General features: G+C 40.1%; 1 protein-coding gene and 1 long non-coding RNA gene across 3 annotated transcripts; both read right to left on the bottom strand.

Moving 5' to 3' along the window:
* Positions 1-294: 294 nt before the first annotated feature.
* On the bottom strand, positions 295-17,246 carry trhra (thyrotropin-releasing hormone receptor a). 2 transcript variants are annotated; one of them, XM_028016231.1, is made up of 3 exons: positions 16,977-17,246; positions 16,019-16,869; positions 295-6,247 (listed from the first exon to the last, which is right to left on the bottom strand). In XM_028016231.1, exons 2-3 carry the CDS (start codon positions 16,823-16,825, stop codon positions 5,804-5,806), a joined length of 1,251 nt encoding a protein of 416 aa, XP_027872032.1. In that variant the 5' UTR covers positions 16,826-16,869; positions 16,977-17,246; the 3' UTR covers positions 295-5,803. The 2 variants fall into 2 exon arrangements, with proteins under 2 accessions (XP_027872032.1, XP_027872031.1); XM_028016230.1 differs by having other exon boundaries at positions 16,019-17,246.
* A 3,608-nt stretch (positions 17,247-20,854) lies between these two features.
* LOC114145259 (uncharacterized) lies at positions 20,855-22,007 on the bottom strand. Its single transcript, XR_003595646.1, has 2 exons — positions 21,790-22,007; positions 20,855-21,019 (listed from the first exon to the last, which is right to left on the bottom strand). It is a non-coding gene; the product is annotated as an uncharacterized LOC114145259 (long non-coding RNA).
* Between the last annotated feature and the right edge of the window lie 981 nt (positions 22,008-22,988).

Raw genomic sequence — 22,988 nt, forward strand, 5'->3', positions numbered from 1 at the left:
GGGGTTTGTGCAGCCCCTTTTCAGGAGGCCCATCCACAGCTTTAAGAAGATGGATTTGTTTGGAGTCAGGCCACCACACGCCGAGTGACTCCACAGTGAAGCCATCAGCCGTAATGATTGATGCCCCCACCAGCCGGTCGTCGCCTGGAGTGGCTCTGCGGCTGATTCATGGCGGAGTCTGGGATGATACGGCGGCCGAACCAGGAGGTAATGACTTAGAAGTGGGTGTAGGCGTGGAGAGCCGAAACGTTGCGAGAAGCTCTGAGGGTGTAACACTCACACACTGTCCAAAGCTAAGATGTAATTGCTCTTTATTCTTGACAAATAAACAATACAAAATATTCAAACAATCCATGAAGCAGCAGAGGAAAACTACAAACGTGCAAAAAGTCACTGGATTTGCTCACGTAGTGTGTGTGTGGGCTTGCCCGTGTTGCAAGTCGTGTGTTTTTTTTGCAGCAACCTGCATGCAGAACACAAAATATCTCCGATCACAGCTGTTTGCTATTTGTCAAAAGTAGGAAAATAATAATAATAACGAACAGAAATCAAAATGTGCATGAACCTGTGAGGTACTTTACAAACCACAAACTTGAAACAGCTTTTTGGTTCCAAATATTCTCATCTATTCTACCTTAGCATTTAACTTTCACCCACTGCACTGAGACAGTTTTAAGGAAATGATCAAAACAGGTTGTTGTTTTTTTTCCTTTTCTTTTCAGGCACATTTAAAAGTACAATACTCCATGAATTTCACATTGCACGGCACAAAAGTTTTCAAATAACTTTACAATATAGACAAACAAAAAAAACCCACAAAAAAACGAAAAAACACAGCCGTACATTTGAACGTGTGTCCCTTTCATTAGCTGGTCTCTCTTGGAGACAGGTCACATGCAGAAACTGCAAAGTTCCTCACCATTATTTCATAGGTTTGTGTTGTTGTGAAAGAAGGTGGGCTGCTTTAAACAACCATGGGGTCAAAAAATTGTGAGCCAGTTTTGTAGAGTTACCGTGTCAATGATACAACGACCTCAGAAACACCCTGCTCCGTCAGAAACAACCAATCAGAGCCAGGAGGAGGGTCTCACCATAAGGTATTTTGCCATGCATGCTAAGGCTAGTTAGCATGGCCACCAATGACTGCAGATAAACAGTTTTCCTGTAGTGGTAAGTTGTTTCTCCGTCATTATCACATTGAGTGGACGTACACAAACATGACTGGCAGCACTAAGATCCTCCTCCTGGGTCTGATTGGTTGGTTTTTGACTGGGAGCGGTACGTTTCTTCTGACGGCAATAGTAGCTCAGGGAGGACGTGGAGGAGATGGATCTTCTCACACATTGTCTGTCTCAGATTATACTGACACACATAATGATAATTTTAACAAAAATGTTCAAATCATCAGGGTATTCCACTCAGCTACACACAAAACCGAAGTTCAGAGATACTGCGAAACTCCTCCTCCACAAGCAGGCACGGCCATGCAGTCATATTTAACAAATTAGAATATTCTTGAAAATGCCTTTGATTTTAATGACTAAAGTTACTAAGTGAAACATATTGTGTAGATTTCTCAACTGTACAACAAAAAAGATTTTGCGTTCATCCACTCTTAAATTATAATTTTTGCAGTTTGATTAAAAAACAACGCAAAAAATGCTTTGTTTTCGTAATGTTTCTGTTTACCATCTGAATATATGTTATGAAATTATTATGTTGAGACTTTACCTAAATTCTGTCCTAATTTATTAAATTTTTTTTTTAAATCCAGGAGAAAAAACACAAAATTGCGTAGAGGTCAGATGCTTTATGGTTTCATAGTTAAACAATAAGTATCGGTACTGGTATCAATCAATATCGACGATACTTTACATGGTATTGGATCGATATCAAAATATGCAGCATCGATCACCACTAATGATAAGTATGTCTAACACCTGTTTAGAGGTTATTTTCAAAATGTATTTTTAAGCTACCTCATCAATTTGCTAAATATGGTGCACAATGGGTTGCATCAAGTCATCTTGCTGCTACGTGTCTCATCATTGGTTTGTGGAGAACAAATAAACTGAATGAAACGACTTACTGCAGCAGCAGGGACACGTTTCTCCCTCACTGCAGCTCGCCGCTCGCTGACGCACACAAGCTCGACCAAAGCGACGCCGAGGTGCGTCTGTCACGTCGGAGGAAGGGAATCGTTAGCATTCAGGTGATTCTAAATTGACACAGCAAGTTTAAGTGAGTGTCTAAATGTGTCCGCTTCGTTCTCTGCCGAGTCCACCGTTAAAGGTCACGTAATTCGACATCTGGGTTCTGCCTCCGGAAGCCAGATTAAAATGTCACGCCAGTGTTCGTTTGGATTCATTTAGATTACATGGCTTCAGGTGGGGGAGCGGGAAACGCAAAGAGGGACGGATTCTGCCACTCCAGTCGAATCCCAGTAGAATATTGGTTGCAAAATGACACGAAATGACAACGTTTGTCTAATAGTGACTTCAAGAAATGAGTATTGAATCAGGAACTTGGATTTCACTGGTGAAAAGTGTACAAAGAATATACATTTTTGTCCTTTAAGGATGCTTCGAGCATTTTATATATATTTTTTTTATTCTCAAAAGAACAAAGACTTAATTTAACTAAATGTATTGGTAAAAACGGATGAATCTGACATGAAGTCGTCACAGTACGAACTTTTTAAATTTGATGTCGAAACTAAGAGAAATATTTGGTACCTATTACTGTTTTTGACATTTCAGGAAGTTTTTAAAACCTTGAGGAAAACAAATGCCTTGAATTCTGTTGAGCCAGAAATCATAAAAACAAACAAAATATTTTCATACCATTAAAGATCTGATCCAAGCAAACATATTCAGCAGCTATTGTTCGATTTGGCTTGTAATGTTGCATTGTATATCCTCCAGTGGTTGCATGTTTATGTCTTTTCTTCATTTAATTAGTTTTACTATCCACCATAGTAGCCACTAGTTTGTTTTCTACCAATCAAAGGACTGCCTGACGGGGATTTGCCTGGTTATTTTGCCCCTGATAGAACTGAACCTGGATGCCTCCCTCGATCAGTTCATACTCGCACTGACAGCTTAGAAATGGTGTAAAAACGCATCGTTCAACCGAGGAACTCGGTTCAAGACAGACTGTAATTGGTCTGTCAGCAGGTTGCTTCTACTGAGAAAGTAGAAGTAAAATAACAGTAGCTTTCGCCATCTGACATGTTTAAAACTTTGATGTTGCAGATACAGGAGCTTCATTGACGCATTTAAATTCCTCAAACATCGGAGCGTCTATCTTGATAGACGCTCGGCGGCATTGCAGAGTTACTACTCGGCTTTGTAGACTCGCTCTCTAGCAAAATAACTCTAAAGCCTTTTCACCTAAAGACGGTCGCAAAAACACTTTTCTCCTGATGAATGTTGCCTTGAATTGGATTATTAAAATCGCACTGAATGGATTCTGAGCCAGGACTGTTCAGATGAGTTGCTGAAATGGAGTGGAGGTGCTGGGATCCAATGTGTCTGCATTTCTGTTTGTGAAAAGTTGCGTGACAACGGTTCTGTTTTTAGTGATTTTGCAGCAAATGAGTACGTTTAAGGAATTTATTTTTATGTTGCTATGTTTATGTACAATTTTGTCCTGTTGTGGATTTGAAGAAGCCACAAAAATATACATTTGTGCTGCCAATTGTATTTTTTTAAATTATGTGATCATTCTTCAACAAGAACAAGTCAAACACATCCTAAAAAAGCCTTAAATTTGATTAGAATTTTATACCAATGATGAATGCTTGTGAACTTTTTCCATGGTATTGTATTTATTTATTTATTTTCTGTTTGACGCAGTTCTAACTCATTGAAATAAAGCAATCTCAGCTAAATGGACAAAACATTTAACTGGAATGTCAATAGACTAAATCCTCTGTGTTTTACAAGGAGAACATTTTTTTAATTACCTTCAACCAGCTGAAGTATTCATTATATTTCAAAATTCTACCAAACCTAATTAGTTTTAAGGCATCAAAATTTTAATCTTGATGAAAAGTTCTCGAAAGGTTCTGCATTACGTTTTCATGTGAGGCAGTTAAAATGCAACATCTGCGTCTGATTCTGTATTAAATAAAACATTATCCGTCACAACACCTTTTAGCTCCGGAGTTTCTTTCTCATTAACTCAGTGAATAATGCATGTATTGGAAATTGATTTTTTTTTTTTTAATAAAAAAAAATCTGCAAAGCAGACTTGGTGGCAGTGGTGCTTTCCCCCGGCTTGGTGTATCAAACGTGCAAAGTGTGTAAATGATGTTCGCCTAAGGTCAAACATTGGACTGTAAACCCAGAAAAGGGAAGTGAATGCATAAGTGCCTTGAGCAACACTCTTTCAGGGGTGTATTAAAAAGTTCAGAGGATTAGACGAGATTCCCAACAATGTAGTGGTTTAAATCGTTGCTTCTTATTAAATAAGCCACACACCACCTGACTTATCTGTGCAAACTACGCCATCGGTATGAACAAACTACTCCCATACTGTGGTGATTAATACTGAATGCAATTCAACAGGGGGATCAAAAAAACTAAAGACAAATTCCAAAAAGCAAAAACTGTTGCCTATTGATAATTTGGATACTGAGAAGACAAAAAAAAAAAGGACATGTTATTTTATGGACTGTTTTGGGAGATTTGTGTAGCTGTAGTGGTAGTCGGCCAATTGGAAGAGATTATTTAAACCAAAGGATCTTTTGGAACCAATAAAATTACGATTCTATAGTTGGTAAATCCTCCCCTACGTACAGTATGTGTTCAGTATTAGCATCTGCAAATGGTCCTACGGTTTTATCTGATGCTGAGGAAATGTGACACATTGGGCGGGGGAAACAAGATTTTTGTTGTAGCAGTGCAACTGAAAAGTATGATTGTTTATAAAGCTGAAACATCACATAAAAAGGCCCCCAGGTGTTCGCTGTGGACCACTCTATAGCGACCATAGTCATCAATTCATTCGTCCATGTGTAAGATGAATGGCAGGATAGGCTAAAGAGGTGACCAGCTTTAACCAAACTGGTCACGTCGTTGCTAAATTTTGCCAGTGGAATCTCTAAATATCTATTTCAAAGGCAAATTTTGACTGTGTTTTACAGAAGAGTGTTGCACAGTGGCCCAGTGCCTCGCAGCAAGGAGTTCCTCAGTTCAAATTGCAGCTGGGGTCTTTTTGGTGTGGAATTAGCTTTTTCTCCCTGTGCATGTGTAGATTACCTCCAAGTACCTCACACATCCCAAAAACATGCATGATGGGGTAATTGGGCTGTCTGAATTCCCCGTAGGTAAGAGTATATGTCTGTTTCTTTTAACATCCCTTTGTTGCCTATTTATCACGAATAATAGGCAACGTACTCCACAAACACCCTCCAAATATGAAGTGGCTATAAAAAATAGATTGATGGATTATCATAGAACAGAGTTGCTGCTGTGTGCATTAACTCCTCTAATCAGTAATCTTCCAGGTTTTCCCCATAGTCATCTCATATGAGGCTTTCTCTGAATAACTAAGCATAACTGCATATACCCTCTATTTTGGATTAATCAAAATTGTTCTCTTAATTTATTGTGTGCAAAATATTCAAAGCCCACAAAACATGACAGCAAATGGACTTTAGTTTCATCGAACAACATATGAACAAGAGAGAGAACTCAAGCTGGACATGTCGGAGCGCCTTCAACTTAAACCTGACTAAACTCAACAATACATTCAGTTGGAATCCGATATTTACTCTGGGCGCAAAAGTTGTCTCTACTCAGGCATTCACTTCTCTGCCAGAGAACGAGGCATCCACCACGTACTGCACCTTTTTGGCACTCGGTAAGATTCCGGCAGGCATGCACTGGTCGCACGGCGAGTGCAGCTCGTCCATTTCCGTCGTGAAGTGGTCCGGGCTTTCCCCGTTGGACGTCTCCTTGATGACGCTGTAGGTAAGAGCCACGCTGTAGGACGCGGGCTTCTCCGTGCGCTGGGGGCCGCAGTGGCACAGCTTCTTGAAGGCGGTGCGGAACTTCTGCGACATGGCGTTGTAGATCACCGGATTGATGGCGCTGTTTAGGTAGATGCAGAGACGGCAGAAGAGCAGGAACCAGGTGTCCAGGTAGGGTTTGCCTAGGAAGGAGTTGACCACCACTAAGGTCCGGTAGGGCATCCAGAGCAGAGCGAACAGGACGACGACCACGGCAAGCATCTTCGTCACCTGGTAAAACATCAGTCGGTCAACATGGGTTAGAACGAACAGGAAGAGGGCTGAAAAATAAGAAATGGCAAGCAAGACGTTTTACCCAAGGTGTCTGCTCATTAGGAAGTAGTCTCTTTACACATGGTGGAGCAACAGAAAATGTTATCTGGTACAATGCCAAGCAAAGGCATTCAAAGTCCTTCAACTTTGTCAAATTTTGTCATTTTGAAACCACAAACCTCAAAGTATTTAAGAGCTTTGCTTGTGATAGACCAATAAAAAGTTGTACATATTAGTGAAGTGGAGGGAAAACACTCATGGCTTGCAACATTTGTTAAAAAGAAGAATCTAAAACCACCAATTGTTTCAAAGCCGTCAATCCCTCACCCAATCAAAGAGTATGGCACTACTGACTGACATGGCTGAACACTTAAACCGATAGAAGAAAGTTAATCAAAGGAAAGGGCAGTAGGCCCACGATAACTCCACTGAGATCAATCTGTTGAGTGGATAGTTATACACTCCACAAAGGTTGGCATTAAAGAAAACTGAGAAGAAGAAAACAACATTGTTGAAAGAAAGAACGTTTTCAAGACACCAAAGAAGGAAGGCACTCCAGTCGAATGGATCAAAATGTAACTTTTTAAAATCAATGGCAAGACTTGTCAATTTCTGTTTACAGATACAGAATTAACTGTTAAAATAAAACTATAATAATCAGGGTCTGCCAACCACGAATGTAAATAATCTGCAATACAGGGATTAATGGTTAATATATTGTATATTATAATGATATTTCCTTGATGTGGGCACTTTGGATGTGAAGACCCAGGCATCTATTTATTGCAACATCTTGCATCTATTTGCCCCATACATCCAGTTGCTTCCTAAAACCATGTGTTTTCATCTAAGCCTATCCTATCAAATCCAGTCAGGTGTCGATAATGCCCGGCTCTCTGTGTCTAATGCTCCTGATTGGCTGTAATGACTGGCTGCTGGTTGCTCCGGCAACTTTCTGCCACCGCATTTGCTTCATCCCTGATGCCTCCAGTTATGCCCTCTGACGCCTAAAAATGCAATTTTGTCTCGTCTTGATTCGTTCACACACACCCCACTGTTCTCATTCTTAAACAATTGTATGCAAATTGGAGCAGCCAGAAGGGTTTCCTTCTGAAAATAAAACTAGTAATTCCAATTTTACAACCTGAAATAGTATCTGAAATAAGTCATTAGCTTGTAGTTTGCAAACGCTTTAATACCTCATAGGCGTTTTAGTTTTTGTCACGTTAAATCTGCAAACTAAATATGTTTTCTGAGGCTTTACTTGGTAGACTAAAAATTTTAATTAAGTGTAATAATTGTGTAGTGGAAAGAAACTCTTACGTGGTTTTCAAATTACCTTTAGAAATAAAAATCTAACAAAATAGCTCAAACTGTGTAACCATTTAACTGGGATTTAGGCTTAATCTTTGACTAGGTCATTCTAGCCTGTGAGCGGACTAATGTGTTTTCTGATGCCTCAAAATACAACATCTGTGTAACATTACCTGAGGAAAATTGGTTATGTCACGTCATGTCTTGTCCACTTTTAGCGACTTCAGTGTATCACATGTCAGGTAGTGAGTAAAGTAGTGGAAATTTCCAGTGCAAAATGAATGTCCACTTGCCAAGTACATGTCCCCAACATGTAATAGTTCATTTATTACGCTATTTCTGAAAAGCAATGCCATTTACATCCAATATTTATTTGTTCTTTTTCTCAAAAATACATGATTTTGTTTAATTTGCCAGGATCTACAATCACACGACAGTTCAGATTTTGAATGTATTTGGCTAATTTTCAAGTCCTTCTCTGCAGATTTCTTACACTACCAGATGTCCAAAAGGAGATTTTCCCACTCACATGAACGTGTCATCAGCAGGTATTCGGATATTAGACTATAGCACCTCCGTGTCCTCATAACTTTATGTTAAATAAATATTAAAATAAGTTAGCTTAAAGGCAACATCCTCAAAATCTGATTAGGTTTATTTTATAGGTTCCTGATCAACTAATAAGTACATTTTAAATAATGACGAACTCACACAGAAATTGAATCTATATCTAAGGTAACAGTTTTAGTAAAAATATCCGGACAGCATCACATGTTTCTACTTATTATACAGCAAAACAAACCTGTGATGATTTATGAAAGAGGTCAAAAAAGGACTTTCTGTCCTTGAAAGAATCTGATTTTATGCAGCACACAGCTTAGGTAACTGACAGCAAGGTAGACTGGAGTTGCTTATCAGTAAAAAGGCATGCCGCCTGTCATGCTAATGCTTTTTACTCTGTTTGGTCCTGTCAGAAGTACAGTAAAAGCATGTCTGGGGAATGATAATGAGGTGAGGGTTATAGACAGTGACCAATACTCTGTTTTTTGAGTGTGTCAAGAAAAAAGAAAAAAAACACGAAACGTTTAATTCATCTGACAGCTTTTCATGAGTTAGAATAGAAAGTGCATCACTGATGTACGTTTAAATGAATGACACAGAACGCTTAAAGAGCAACTCTTGACTTGTTTGCATTCTATCATGTCAGGACCACAGAAATTAATTTGTTTCATAGGGGTTTTATGTAAAATACCAATGAGAAAGGGCACATAAATGATATAGACGAGTTTTTTTTTATAAATAAACTATCCAAATAGTGAATACTTACAAGCACATTTTGCTGCAAATACAGTTTCACTTTTTTGCATTATGTCTCCTGCTTTGCCCGTTTAAATATACCGGGTTTTATTTGGTAGACAGATGCTTTCATTTGCCCATTGTTTGCAAAATACATTAAAACATACGACGACCCCGACCCTTTGCAAGTGCAAGAACTTCTAGTCAGTTGGGAAGATATTCAACAAAGTGGAGAAGTGAATTCAATACATTTTGGTCCAGAAGCCCATTTGTGAGGTCAGACACTGATGTTATTTTATTGGGTTAAAGCCAGAACCCTGTGCACAAGGTTTTTTCACACCAGAACTCACTCAGCCATGTCCTTATGGACCCGGCTTTACGCGCTGGTGCAGGAAAGGGGCCATCTCTAAACTGTTCCCAAACAGTTGGGACCGTGACCAAGTTCAACTGCTGTAAAACAGCCCCCCCTCATTATGACTAGACCTGACACAATGAAGTCATGCAAGTCACCTGGCTCTTACAAACCCATATTTTTCCATTAAACCTCCAGAAAAAAAAGCATTACGGAGAACCCGTCTCTACTGCTCCGGTGCTGCCCTGCTTTGCACTATGGCCCTGGTGATGTAAGGTTTAAATGCGGCTTCTGGGCCAAAGTAACCAACTCCTCAAAGCTCTCTTTGCGCTGCTTTAGAGTTAATCTGACGGCCACGGGAAATGTGTAAATTTGTAGTTTATTTGACACTGCAGAATGTTGGTGACCATGTGCCTTCAGCATCTGCTGACCCCTCTCTGTGGTTTTACATGGGCTCCCTCACCGTGGCCGAGTTGCTGTCATTCCCAATCACTTCCAGTTTGTTCTAATTCCACCAAAGGCAGACTGTGGAATTTCTCTAGTCGTAGTTAAATTTCACAACTACGACCACGGCTCAAAGCTTAAATTTCGCATAGCTTTAGAGAGCGACTCATTCTGTTAGAAGTGTTTGCTGAATCAGTCTCTATATGCTTAGGTGTTGGAATAAGCATGTAATGTGAAGCCAATTTCTCGAACTTGTGCCGTTGAAAGTGTTTATAAAAGTTTGATTTTGCGCATTGGAGTCGAGGCTGTGGAATTTCAAGTGTGGAAATTCCACACACTTCCACACAAATAAGACATGTCTTATTTTTCCACATTAAAAGATCAAATGTTAGGATTCCAGTGCCCTATGAGTTCCAAGTGGTCCGATAATTATCCAAAACGATCAAAAGGTAGGGCCTGCTGGCATTTTCAATTTCAGGAATTCAGCATGCTGAGTTGAGTGAAGCACCTGCCTAGTTTAGGGTGACTATATAGAATGTTACTAATGAGCAATTGCTGCAACAGTAGGGTGTGTGTTGTATTGATATTGTAGCAGTGTTGCACATGTATGATATACTTGGAAACCCTGGCGCTCACTCAGTAAAACCTCCCCAACCATTTTTAAAAAGACGGAGCAATAAGTCACTTTTTCAGTTTCCCTTCTGAAGTTCTCCTGGAATGTTTGCTCCACGGGGAATAGACTCTCTTTCTTATCCAGAATCTTGCCGAAACCTTTGACAACACGCAATTAATCCAATCCCTTCATGTCATTATGATGGAGACATCAAAAACTGTTCCTTTGACATCGCTTGGTCCACACAAGGGAAATGTTTTTCACCCTTTTATGTGACAGTGTGGAGAATAAAACCAACAATGGTGCTCGTTTTTAAGAAATACAAGAAATATTAGGACACAAAAAAAAACTGCACTGAACTCATGGTGAGAAATCCTTTCATTGTACCGTTTTGGTTTTCCTTTTGGTCTTAGCAGACAGCACACACACCAGCATTATTTCCCCTATCAAAGTTTAAGGAAAACTGCATATCTCACAGAGGAACTGAATTAGACTAAAAATAATATCAATATGGGTGTCTAATCGGGTGTGACATTCATGAATTTGGAGAAGCATATCCAAGTCCAAGCTGAGTCGAACCAATAAGCCAACTCTACTTTTTTAAATTCAACCTCGTCCATATTTTAACCTACACTTTGTTGGCAAAATAATCCAAATTGGCTTTTTTTTTTATTTATTAATATATGTATATTACCTCAGCAAATCACATTGATAAGGAGTTCTGTAGAGGCTGTGCAATGTGGTGTAATGATAGGAGGAAAGTATTGTGATTAGTCAGCACTGCTCTGTTTGTGTCTCAGCTGATTGGCCACTCAATCATGGCTTCTTTGTTCCTTCGTGAGCCCCAGCGGATCTCTAAAGTATCTGCTCAATGGTATTTATCCAGCGGGAATTAAGGACACTGATACATGGATCCCTTGCTAAAAGGCTCGCAAGCAATCAACGTCACAGTTTTTATCAAGAAAGTTTTAAAAGCAGATCATTTGATGTCTAATGTAGATCGTTTACTTGAACACGTAAACGCACACAGGTAAAAGGCAAGTCCTCATCACTTCTTGACCTTTAAGTAACGTCGTCACGTGGCTGGGATGGGCCGCCGCGCGTGTCCACCACGAGCAAGTTAATGCTGATAAACAGAATTTGTCAGCTACAGTGATGGTGGAGAAAAAAGAAAAGTCAGCCTAAAGCCTGTTTGAGTTAGGGTTAACTGATTTGACTATCCAGCTAAGCATGGAGCTCCCTCGGGGGACCCCACCCTCTTCATTCCAGGAAGGCGTCAAACCTCATCTGATAAACAAACGTCTCCCGCCGCTGACTGTCTGAGACAGCCTGGTGGACTTTTGCCCTTCGAGCTTTCTGCTTCGTTTTAAAGAGAGTGGTAAAAAATATAATAAAAACGACACTACTGGAGGAGTGAGTTTTTTTGTTTGGTTCTTTAAGAAGGATAAAATGATAGACTTGGACCAGGGTTTGGCTCCTATCTAGCAGGGTGTTCAGAGAAAGTGAACATGATAAATAAAAAAGCAGACATACTTTGAACTTACACCACTGTCTTTTCACTTAAAGTTAAAAATAGATACCAAGACGAGGGGCTGGCGTAGTGTTAAAGCCTCACAAATGCTGGAACTACTACTGGAACGGGGATTGGGTGGTTTTAACCAAAGACTGGCTCACAAATTGTGCCACAATTGGTTTTGTTAGAGAAGAAGTGAACATATGTCCAGGTTGATACATCTTCAATACTCTGTAAGGAATAAAAGACATATTAGGATGGTAAAACTAGGTTGTAATAATGTCAGTTTTAATGGGTCTCCAGCATGACTTTAGTTCAAACTAAAATAATTTTGTTCACCTAAAGCAACAGTCTGCAACCTTCACACCTCTAAAATTTGCTTAGAGTCACAAACGCAACACGACTCTTTAAAACAAAATAGCTCGTTTTTATGCCATCTGCACAAGAAATTTGCTTAGCCTTTTAAAACTACACAGCAACAATTACATTTTTGTTTGGAGATTGAACATTTCCTTAAATGGGACGTTTAGTTTTACGTAAAATTACGTCAAGAAAGAACATAGTTTTGCGTGACGGTGACAAAACAAATTTACTTTACGAGAGGAGTAATCATTACACTGTAAATGTCATTTTTTGTGTGTGTGGAAATGTTATGCATGAAGATGCCTCGGAAAAAACTGCTGAAGCGATTCTTTTTTATTGTGTTCACATTTTAAGACATTGCTCAGTTTATTAGCAAGTTACTAAGAGCCACAGTGGGCCATCTAAAGAGCCACACGTGTCTCCAGAGCCACAGGTTGAAGACCTCTGACCTAAGCTAACAGTAATCTTTCACCTGGTAAGTAGCCAGCGCAAGCTAGTGCTTTGTTTATTCGCACGGAAGAATTAATCGCAAAGTCGTACATGTAGTGTTATTTACTGAAGTGTGCCGTTTGCAATCAGAATTGAAATGGTTATAACCAAAAGTCATGCCTCAGAACAATGTTTAAAGTTGAACTGTTGCCTCAGCTGAAGGAATCACTTCTGTTTTTATTGCACACGACTGAACGATGCTAATGATTTATATTAATTACAGTTAAAGTTAACAAAGAATGTATGTTGTAGTTTAAATTTATATGGCAAATTCTCTCTTTATCTACACAAAATGCATCCAGAAGTCCTACAGAAATTAAAAAGTGCTGCCTTTTGTAGTGCAGGCTTTCAGCATTCTCTTTATACCCCATGGTTCCTGCAGTTGAAATGTGAATTTTGTAATTTGTTGCATCTGGGTGGAATTATTTTTTTTTGCTTGAGTGTATAAAATCTTTCTGAAAGTGAACAATGCGTCCTGGTTTAGTTTTCAAATGACAAATTACAGTTATACCAAAGTAAAATTGGAGGATTGTGGCTGGGTTCTTCCAGCTGAATATAAAAAAAGTTAGAAAGCAAGAAAATGTAAAATAATATGTTCTAAAAAAAAAAAATTATTACTTTTAGCTGACACTTCCCTCAGCTACCTGTCTTTGCAAATATGGCATTCAGCCTTCAGTAAAAGAGGCCAAACAAGCGGTGACTAAAATAGAAATAGCATCGGTGCTGAAGAATTGGACTATCAAGGTTCAATAAAATCACAGTTCAGGAACAGATTGCTATCTTCCATCCTATCTCAAAGTGAACATTTTGGGTGTTTCGTTTCTAAAATCCCCTTGCAACTCGCTCATATGGGAGGGATTATTGTGTTTTAAATTCTCCCAGGTGTGACCTTATCCAAAAAGCCCAGGGTAAGTCGTTTTGGCTTAGAGCTGAGGCATTGTGTTACCGCCTGGACTTATTGATGTTTTTTTTCAAGTGGAAACGTCTAAATAATTGCACACAGCTAAACGGATGGCCTTCTCATATCAGAGTCCTGATATGCAATTTTTAAAAAAGTTATTTCATATTTATTTATTAATTTGGGACAGAATAAACTTATTGATGCTTCACACATTTTCCGTCGTCTGTGATAGTAGATTTGATTATTGATTATAACATCGTGGGGGATTGTTCATGAAGAGCTTTTTTGAATCCCTATTCCTTGTTAGAAATTATTTGAAAGCAAAACATTTTCATAATAGAAAAGAGAAACTCCATACAGTAAAAAAAAAAAAGTGTGTACAGAGAATGAAAAGTGTTCATTTAAAATGAAATGTATGAAAGAAATTATATTGCATATCACTTCATATGCTTAATACAGATCTAGCATATTATGACATGCCTAATGTGTGTGTGCCTAATGGGTGAACTTATTGGTATAGCCCCACAAGATCTGACATTTATAGATCTATTTTTATTACTGTTTCAGGTCAGGGAGTAATTTTCTTTATTAGCCCAGCATATATTAAAAATTGAAAATGTTTGGCCTTATTTTCTACCCTAATTTAGCCAAAGCCAATAAAAAATAAAGTCAAGTTTATTTAGCTCACCTCATCATCTCATAACAATTTCTATATGTGCATCTTTCACCTATCACTTTTCTGTACTTATGAAGCACGCCATTTGAATTTAAACAATAAAATAAATGATTTGCATGGAGGTTTTTAAATCGTTATTGAAGGACAGTATTAAAAACAAACAGCTAAACTACAACCAACTAAATTAGCTAAACTGAAATGATCAGGATCATTTTGCTAATATTGAGGTGCAGTCCACGTCAATAAGAAGCAAAATAAGGAACTGGTGTGTGATAAAGAGAAAAATCCATTCTAACAATGTGGTATGTGTAGTCTCTCCCTGACAACCACAGCTAAGATGTGTTCATTAGCATGTAGTTAATCAGGATCAAGGAGCTCAGCTTGCTACCTGATTCGGTATTAGCATTAGTGCGGTCGCTAAGCTAATGTAAGCTAGATAGATACAAACTTCTATTCCTGCTGAATCTTTCTCAACTACAGGTCGTATAATGGCTCTTAACCATTATACTGTAACTTATACAAATATATTGTGACTATATTTAGTCACAATATAACCTCTTAAATGTATCTACATTACCACTCTCTGCTGGACACCAAGCACGTCTTCACTAACATTCTGAACAAAAAACAATTACTAAAGTTACTAGAATGTGAGCATTATGAAACATTACCTTTACAAACTAACGCATTTTATTCAAAATTGTATTATTTTAATGTCAAACATATTTATTTCTTTCCAAAATTCCTTTTGGCAGCAAGTGTAGCTTAGCACTAGCGCTATCGCTACACCAGATGAAACTTTAACGTAGAAACCTTTTTTAAGCCACAAGTCTTATGATGGATTCTCAAAGTTATTATGTTGCTATATTAATTCATTATTTTATAAGCCTTAAAAGCATATCAGCTTTACTCCAAAAAATACTAAAGAAGAGCCATGGACGTTTGAAACATTTTTGGGTCAAACCAAAATACTAATTTTGAATAGTTTTGCCAAAACAAAAGTAGCTAGCATCAAAATTCAACACTGAATTAATGAGCTTTACGTTATGAGCATTACATTTAGAATCTACAGTAATATACCTTGTTACAAATGTACTCAATTTAATTGGCTAATATTTAGAACCATCCAAAATGACGGCTTGCAGTGAAGTTTGACAGGCATTAATTAGCACTATCTGATGCTTTATGACATTAATAATGCAGCCACCGTTATTGAGATGACGGTATATTTGTGGCACTTGTGTACAAAACCATATCACGATGGGTTAACATCCACTGCAAGACTCCACCAACTATCCGACATATTTTTTAATTATTATTTTTTACAAGAATTTAGCTTAATTTGTGATTTGCTAACAAATTACAGAAATGAACATGGTCGGAATTTGTTATTGAACATTTCTCCCTTTTTTTGGTGGAGGTGGGAGTGTTTGGGAGTCATTTTATTGGCTAATTTTTTTAAACTCTCTCCAATTATTTATTTATTTATTTAGTGTGCTAGACTTTCTGGGTGTCTTGCCTTTTCCCGCTCAGAGTAAACTCCTAATGAGTCACAAAATACAAATTCCACTAACTTTTGCGCATCTGTTTTCTTTTCTCCCCCTAATTGAAGAACACACGAAAGACCCCCTGAGAGGATAAGAACGCGCTCAATCGACATTTCGTTCCGGTTGTTGGAAACAATGGTTTGCCCATCTGACCTGTGGCACCTGCCGGGGCTCATCTACGTCATTACACAGAGTGCGCGCGAGAGTAAACAGGTGCCCACCTGTCTGCGCGAGGCAGCCGTGGTGCTGCTGGAGGAGCTGCTGCCGACCATCCTGCCGCCCTGGCTCGCCTCCCTCTTCCACTTCTTGCTGCCGCCCTTCGGGTCGGACGGCAGCGGGTTGAGGAAGAGGATCCTGGCGATCAGCCCGTACAGCACCGTGGCCAGCATGAGGGGCAGCACGTAAAACACGGCGAAATCCGTGAAGTAGATGGGCAGGTAGTGGCTCCTGGACACCTTGTAGGCGCAGGTGAGCAGCGCCACGTTGTCGTACACCAACGTTTTGGTGTCTGACAGAAACAGCCACATGACGCAGTAGACCGAGGTGAGAGCCCACACCAGCATGATGATCTTCTTAGCCCGGGACAAGGTGCACAGGAACTGGGCTTTGATGGGGTGGCAGATGGCGATGTAGCGCTCCACGGTGAAGGCGGTGATGGAGCAGGAGGACGCGTTTATCCCCAGATACTGGAAGTAGGTGATCCCCAGGCAGCCCGCGTAGCCGTACACCCACTGCCCGCACAGGGCGTCGCTGATGTTGGGCAGCCCGGCGGCCGTCAGGACCATGAGGTCGGCGGCCGCCAGGCTCACCAGGTAGCAGTTGGTGGGAGTTCGCATGTGCTTGGTGGTCAGGACCACCAGGATGACCATGACGTTGCCCACGATCCCCGCGCCGCAGATGAGGGACACCAGGAACACGCTGACCGCCTTGTATTCGAAAGAGTTGTCGGTCCAAACGCCCAGAGTCTGGTTGTCAGGCACCGACGTGTCATTCTCTAGAGTTATGTCATCCACCGTGAGGTTTTCCATGACAGAGAGAGGTTGTGGCTCTGTGCGCTTTGGAAAGAAATCACCTTAAACATTGAAGAAGAAGAAGAAAAATACTTTAAGTATCTAACAAAACTGAGATAGAATAAAATTTCAAAAAATATATATACAAAAAAAAAAGAGAAAACCCCACCCCCTCTAATCACGCATAAAAATGCTTCATATCTTCCCTCCTCGTGGAATATATCGTGCGGTGCCAAGCGAAGTCGGTAAATAAATCTCCAGTACGCGTGCCATATGCAGCCAGAAAAACCTTGCAAAACGCATCAGAGGATGTGCTGCGTGCAGCAGCTCCGCGCCCCGCTCCTGCTGCTCCTGCCTCACTGGTGACTGAGAGGCTTTTCTGCAGAGCCCCTCCGCTCCTGAGAGCCTCACGGTGACGCACTGGGACCACCGACTTCTTCCTCCCAGGACAGGGACTTCCAGACAAATACATAACAACTCGTTGGAAATAATAATTATAATAATAATAAATTCATGTCTTGGTACTTTTAAGGGCTCATTTTGATCTTTTTTGTGTGTGTGTGTTACTTTTTTCCAGTATCAATCAATACTCTTCTTTTCTCTTTTCTTTTTTTTTGCATTAACAACTGAATGGACAACGGAGCGCGGTTTCATTTAACGCGTCATGCTCCAGCATATTTGTCTCAGTTCAAAAACAACATTACACCCACATGTAGCTAATTAATGTGCAGCTGATAAACACGCCACCCATTAATTACTGGAGAACTTTCCACTCTTTATTGGAGCTGTCAAGATGTAGAATGCTATTGACGTGATTTGCAGCCAGTCCAGAGGGGATTAAATAGAGACAGATTCGAGGAGTGCACCGATTTATCGCCCCGATTTCCTTAATTTCGGCGTTGGAGATCGGCCGATACTTATATGTGAAACCGATCTTTTCTACCTCAGAATATACACAAACAAATAGAATGACCTCTTTCATGCTGCATCAAAAAAATCAAGGAAAAGAAGTGGACAATAAAAGTCTGCAAATGAATTTCCTTTTCAACTCCTTTGGTTCTTCTCACATTTACAGTACCTGTTCTTGTTTGTTTGTTTTTTTCAGCAAAAACATGAGAAGATATACAGTAGTTAATCTGTTATGATTCATAATTAATCCAATGTTTTGATGGTATCTGGGAAAGCAAAATCATGTAGAAATTGTTGCAGGTTTATTATGTAGCTTCTATTTAAAAAAAACAAACTCAAAAACGATCTTTTAATTCAACCAGAATCACTAGCAGCATATGTCATCACGTAGTGATATTCAGTGGTTATATTATGCATATTAGAGGGGGGTAAAGGCAGTAATTTATATTGGGTCATCTGGGCAGTTGCCCAGGACAGCATCAGAAAGGGGACCACATAACCGCCATATTAAAAAATAGTTATCAGGTTGTTGTTTTTTTAAAATTGCTTTTATGCCACACTTTCTGCCTTATAATTTCATAGTGTCAATTTTGATCACTCTATCATGTGTAACTACTAAACTGCTAGGGATGCCAGGGGATACTTGAATTACACACCGGATGAATAAAGTCATCTTATCTCATGCATGTGGTGCCAATCAGAAATCGATGTCCCCTTCTTGCTGCTAACAACAAGGGGATGTACTTTGTGTGGAGTTGCGGTGCATTATCTGGAAATTTCCTGCTTTCTCACTCGCAGTAAAAGGAGGGAATGGCTAAAATTGCTTTTCATCTGAAAACCAACACCAGAAACTCACTTAGAAGGCAACTGAATAATAAACACTTTTTCTATTTGCCTCATTGCACCCCCTCACACCCCCCACCTCCACCAGCACCAGCACCAGCCTGTGTCGCCCTGGGTGGAAAGCCATATTGCAAAACACCGCTGTCAATGCGGAGGATCTTATTTTTAGATCCTAAAGGTGTCTTACTTCTGGTTCAAGTCCTTCTCAGTTCATGTGACTCTTATGGAGTCTTGTGTATTTGACCTGCTGTTGGGTTAATTGCAGCTGCAGCAGCTGTGCGGTCGCATGTGTGTCTGTGAGCGACCCAGCTGCTGTGGGAGTCGTGTGACCGGTCACACGAACTAATCAGACATGAACGTGTGTTGGTGTGAAAGCAAAGGAAAGCGGGCCAGTACCCCCGTCTATGTGATTAGCAGACAGTCACCAAAGTTTAGAAGCGGACTGGCTTGCTTGCTTTACACTGTAAAATCGACAGTGTTAAAAATAGCTCTGGACAAATACAGAGGAATCCAGGCCTGACTTGGTTTAGCACAGCGGTGCTGGTTATGGCTTTGATCCACTTTGATCCAAAGATCACTACAACATGCAGCCTTTGGGATTTAATTTTTAATTTGTTTTTTCATAATATTATTCACGAATTTTCATGAATTATATATTTTAAAAGCCACAGCACACCTAGAATTTAATTCAATTGTAGCTTATTGCTCGAAAACTTAGCATTACGCTCTATTTCCATTTATTCCAGTCCTGATAGTTTGAAATATGACAGATTACGACCCCTGATCAAACAAAAATAACTCTAAATCAGCTTCTTCTGGTAGATGTTAAATTCCAATGTGCAACTTTTAAAAAGACTATGCTTCTTCTTTTTTTTTTTGACATATTTATTAAAACAGTCACCATGTCGTGGCGGTGTGACACAAGATAATCTGTGAATCGATCGATCTTCTCCACCTCCTCGATGAGCTACTATTGCCGTCTGAAGAGATGGACTGCATGGCTCAAAATCTTGTGTGCACAGTTAGTTTATTTTGACTGATTTTAGCCAAGGGCGATTGAGAAAGAGAGGAAATTGTTACAGTATTTTATAGCATTTAGGACACGGTTTTGTTCAGGATGGCAGTTTTTGAAGAATGACAAGTCTTCATTGTAGTCTGCTCTCTAATGCCCCCTTTCCACCGGCTCTACTTCAGCAGCCCGGCCCCGCTGGGCTCTATTTCAGAGTGACCGCTTTTCCACCGGCCCGTCTCGGCTCCTTAGCTGGGTGCCGCCTTCCGGCGGAGGGGCCCTCCTCCAGGCGCCATGTGCTGTGCTCCGTTGTGCGACCTAACGGCCAGTTGGTTTTCTGATACAAAAGAAGAAGAGAGAGCTGAGCTATTTTTTTTTATAGCCTGATTGTGATTTTTCTGAGACTTCAAGAAAATGCGCGGTGGGAGGAATGCTGCGATTGTGGCGAGCAGGACAGCTGACTCTGCCTTGCAGATATACTGTACATACAGGCGCTAATGTTAGCTAGGGTGTTGCAAATCACTTAAAAGTGTCAGAATTCATTCATAATATATTCCAATTTGTTTTCAGATGTCGGTAAACTGCCGTGCAGACCATCAGTGCGGTTCTTCCTGCAGCCTCTGAGTTGTAGGATGTCTCGTCAGTCGGTGTTTTACCTTCAGGATGTCCAGAGACCTTCACCTTTCTGGAGCAGGGATCACATGAGCTCAATGTGCTGATGAGACATTTCTAATTAAAAAAATAAATAAATGGTTAATGTTCTTACAGAGTTGGAGTGCATTAACAATCTGTTGTTTATGATTCATTTGATGTTCAAGTTATAGTGAGAACAAATAAAGCTGTGCTCCTTCCAATCTGACTGGGTATAGTTTTAATCAAACCTTTCACGCGTTCACATTTTGGTCACTAAGGTTGCAGGTTTTGGACACATTTTCTCACTTTCTTGCATTGAAGATTCTCCAGGAAGACAACTGAACAGCGAGCGGACAGAATAATGTACAAAGTAGAAATGAACGAACATGACTTGAATTTTGGGTTCTTGTTAATAGCAACCCTGATAATAATGTCAAAATGTTTGGTTTGCTGAATAACATATTCACTTTTGGATACTTTCATTGGTAATCTATGATGTTAAGTGTCAATGACATATTTATACAATATAATGTTATTTTCACTCTGTCTAAAGCTCCTCACATTTTGGGAGGATTGTATTAGGACCTTGATGTCAAACAAACTACAGTTTGTACAATAATGTGTGGAGCAAGTATTAAAAAAAAGAGATTTTGTTCATCGAGAGCAAAATTGTATTTATTTTTCTGCCTCAACTCTTCTCCATAGAGCTCTGCCATCTCAGTGCTGGTAGCTGCTTCCTCCTGAAGGAGATCCGGTTGTTCTGACGGTTCTCCTCATCGTCCACCATCATGTCAGCCATGTTCCTCTTCTTCTGTTTCCTGGGAAAAGTAATCAGATTTTATAGCTTATCAATCAATCAGCTTTATTGTCAATTCCTCTTACATGTCCAGACATACAAGGGAATCGAAATGACGTTTCTCACTATCCCACAGTGATACACATAAATGTAGATAAATAACACAGAGTTACTAATGTGGAAGTAACAGAAGGAATTATTTAAAACACATGTTACTTTATATATATGCAAACATGTTTTTTTTGTTGTTTTTTTTACCATCCAGACATACACAATTATAAATAACTGGAATAGTTGTGTAAATTAAAGACAAAATTTAATTACTTGTAAGTTTTAGACCTATGCAGACATACAGCCATGGATAAAATACCACTCTCGTTTTCTTCAGGTTTATTTTTTATTTTTATATCCTCTACAATTAGTAATTAATAACCATTTAATTGGAGAACTGATATGTAGCCATTTTACAATAATAGAAGATCGTATAACAGGTTTTATTTTCTCACAATGGGGGAAACTCCGATGCAACGAGAGCGAAATGAGAAACAATCGAAGCCCGTAGATTCACGCAAAGATAAAACATAAAAAACAAATGAAGGCCACATGCTGTACAATATTGACAGTATTCATAACTGAGGATTGTGCAACTGAGTATCTTCAGAAAATGCGCATGTTGTGTTTGAGCAATAAAAATACAGCAGACTTTGTGTTTCAAATGTCTCCCATGACTGTATGTAGGCAATAATTAAAGTAAAAACCAGACAGATATATATATATCTACAAACTGCTCACCTGGCTGGAGAGCAGCAGCGGCGTTAGCTGCATCACCGTCGGGCTCCGAAGCGGCTAACGAGGCTTTCCGTTCCCTCCGCTACGTTGACAAAAGCGACTCGTTCCTCACCGCTCCGTCGAGCTGCCGCTGAATATTGAACCCCGAAGCAAAGAAAAGCCGGCATCTTTCAGTTCGCGGCTTGTTTGTATCTTCCATCACTTCCGTGTTGCGGCGAGTTTCAAACGTTGCGCCTTCTTCTTCTTCTCTCTTATCTGCTCCGGCTTTCCACGGCCACAGCCAATCAGTGAACAGGAGCGAAGCTTGCGTCACCCACCAAAGCAGGGCTGCCCTAAAAAGCAGCAGGGCCAGCCCCGGAAAAAAACCGGTGGAAAAGCTCCGAAAACGAGCCGAGCCGAACCGAGCCGGGCCGAGCCGGGCCGGTGGAAAAGGGGCATTACCCAATAAACCGTGTCCCACTTATTGACACGATGTTTGGTCAAAACTGCCCAACTTCTGTTCAAGCACTGAAAACCCAGATTTAGAATTTAAATATAAAACAAACAAACAAACAGTGGTTTTATTGTGTGTAGTGTGACTCTTCACCTCCATTTTATCCCTTATATCTTCTCAATTCCACAAGTGTGCGCTGCTGTCTTTAAAGGAGTCTTTCTATTTGTTTTGTTCCAGATGTGGGAGGACTGCTGTGCGTTGACCTGATGACCCGACGCTCACCTCCACATGGGTTCAGAAATCGTTTTGGTAGCAGCTCGCTTGCTTTGCTGCCGTTGTTGGAACAACAAGCACCCAGTACGGCGGATCTTTGCTGGGCCGGATCTAATTTCTACACGCTTGACGTCAAAGCAGACTCCTGGATGTGAGACAGTCGAGAAGAACTGAGCTAATCTGATTAAAACAGGGACCTCGGTGGTGCCGGGAAGAGTTTGATCGTGAAACTATCACCTGAGTGTTGAAAGCAAAAATGTACACGGCATGAGTTTGGCGTCTCATCCTTACAGGCAGCGCCGTCGTCTTTCTCTCAGAAACTCGTGGCGTCTGAAATGGATGTGGTGTTCAAAGACAAAAGTATATAAGGTTTCACGCACACACTCGGATGAGCACCAAACTGAAATGTAAACACAATTTCCCCAGCAGCTGACACCTTGACTTCGCCGTGAAGGTTTATAGAGCAGAACAGAACCAGCTGCCGAGCGGAGAACAA

Source organism: Xiphophorus couchianus, chromosome 5 (genome assembly GCF_001444195.1).
Source record: "Xiphophorus couchianus chromosome 5, X_couchianus-1.0, whole genome shotgun sequence".
NCBI classification, from domain to species: domain Eukaryota; kingdom Metazoa; phylum Chordata; class Actinopteri; order Cyprinodontiformes; family Poeciliidae; genus Xiphophorus; species Xiphophorus couchianus.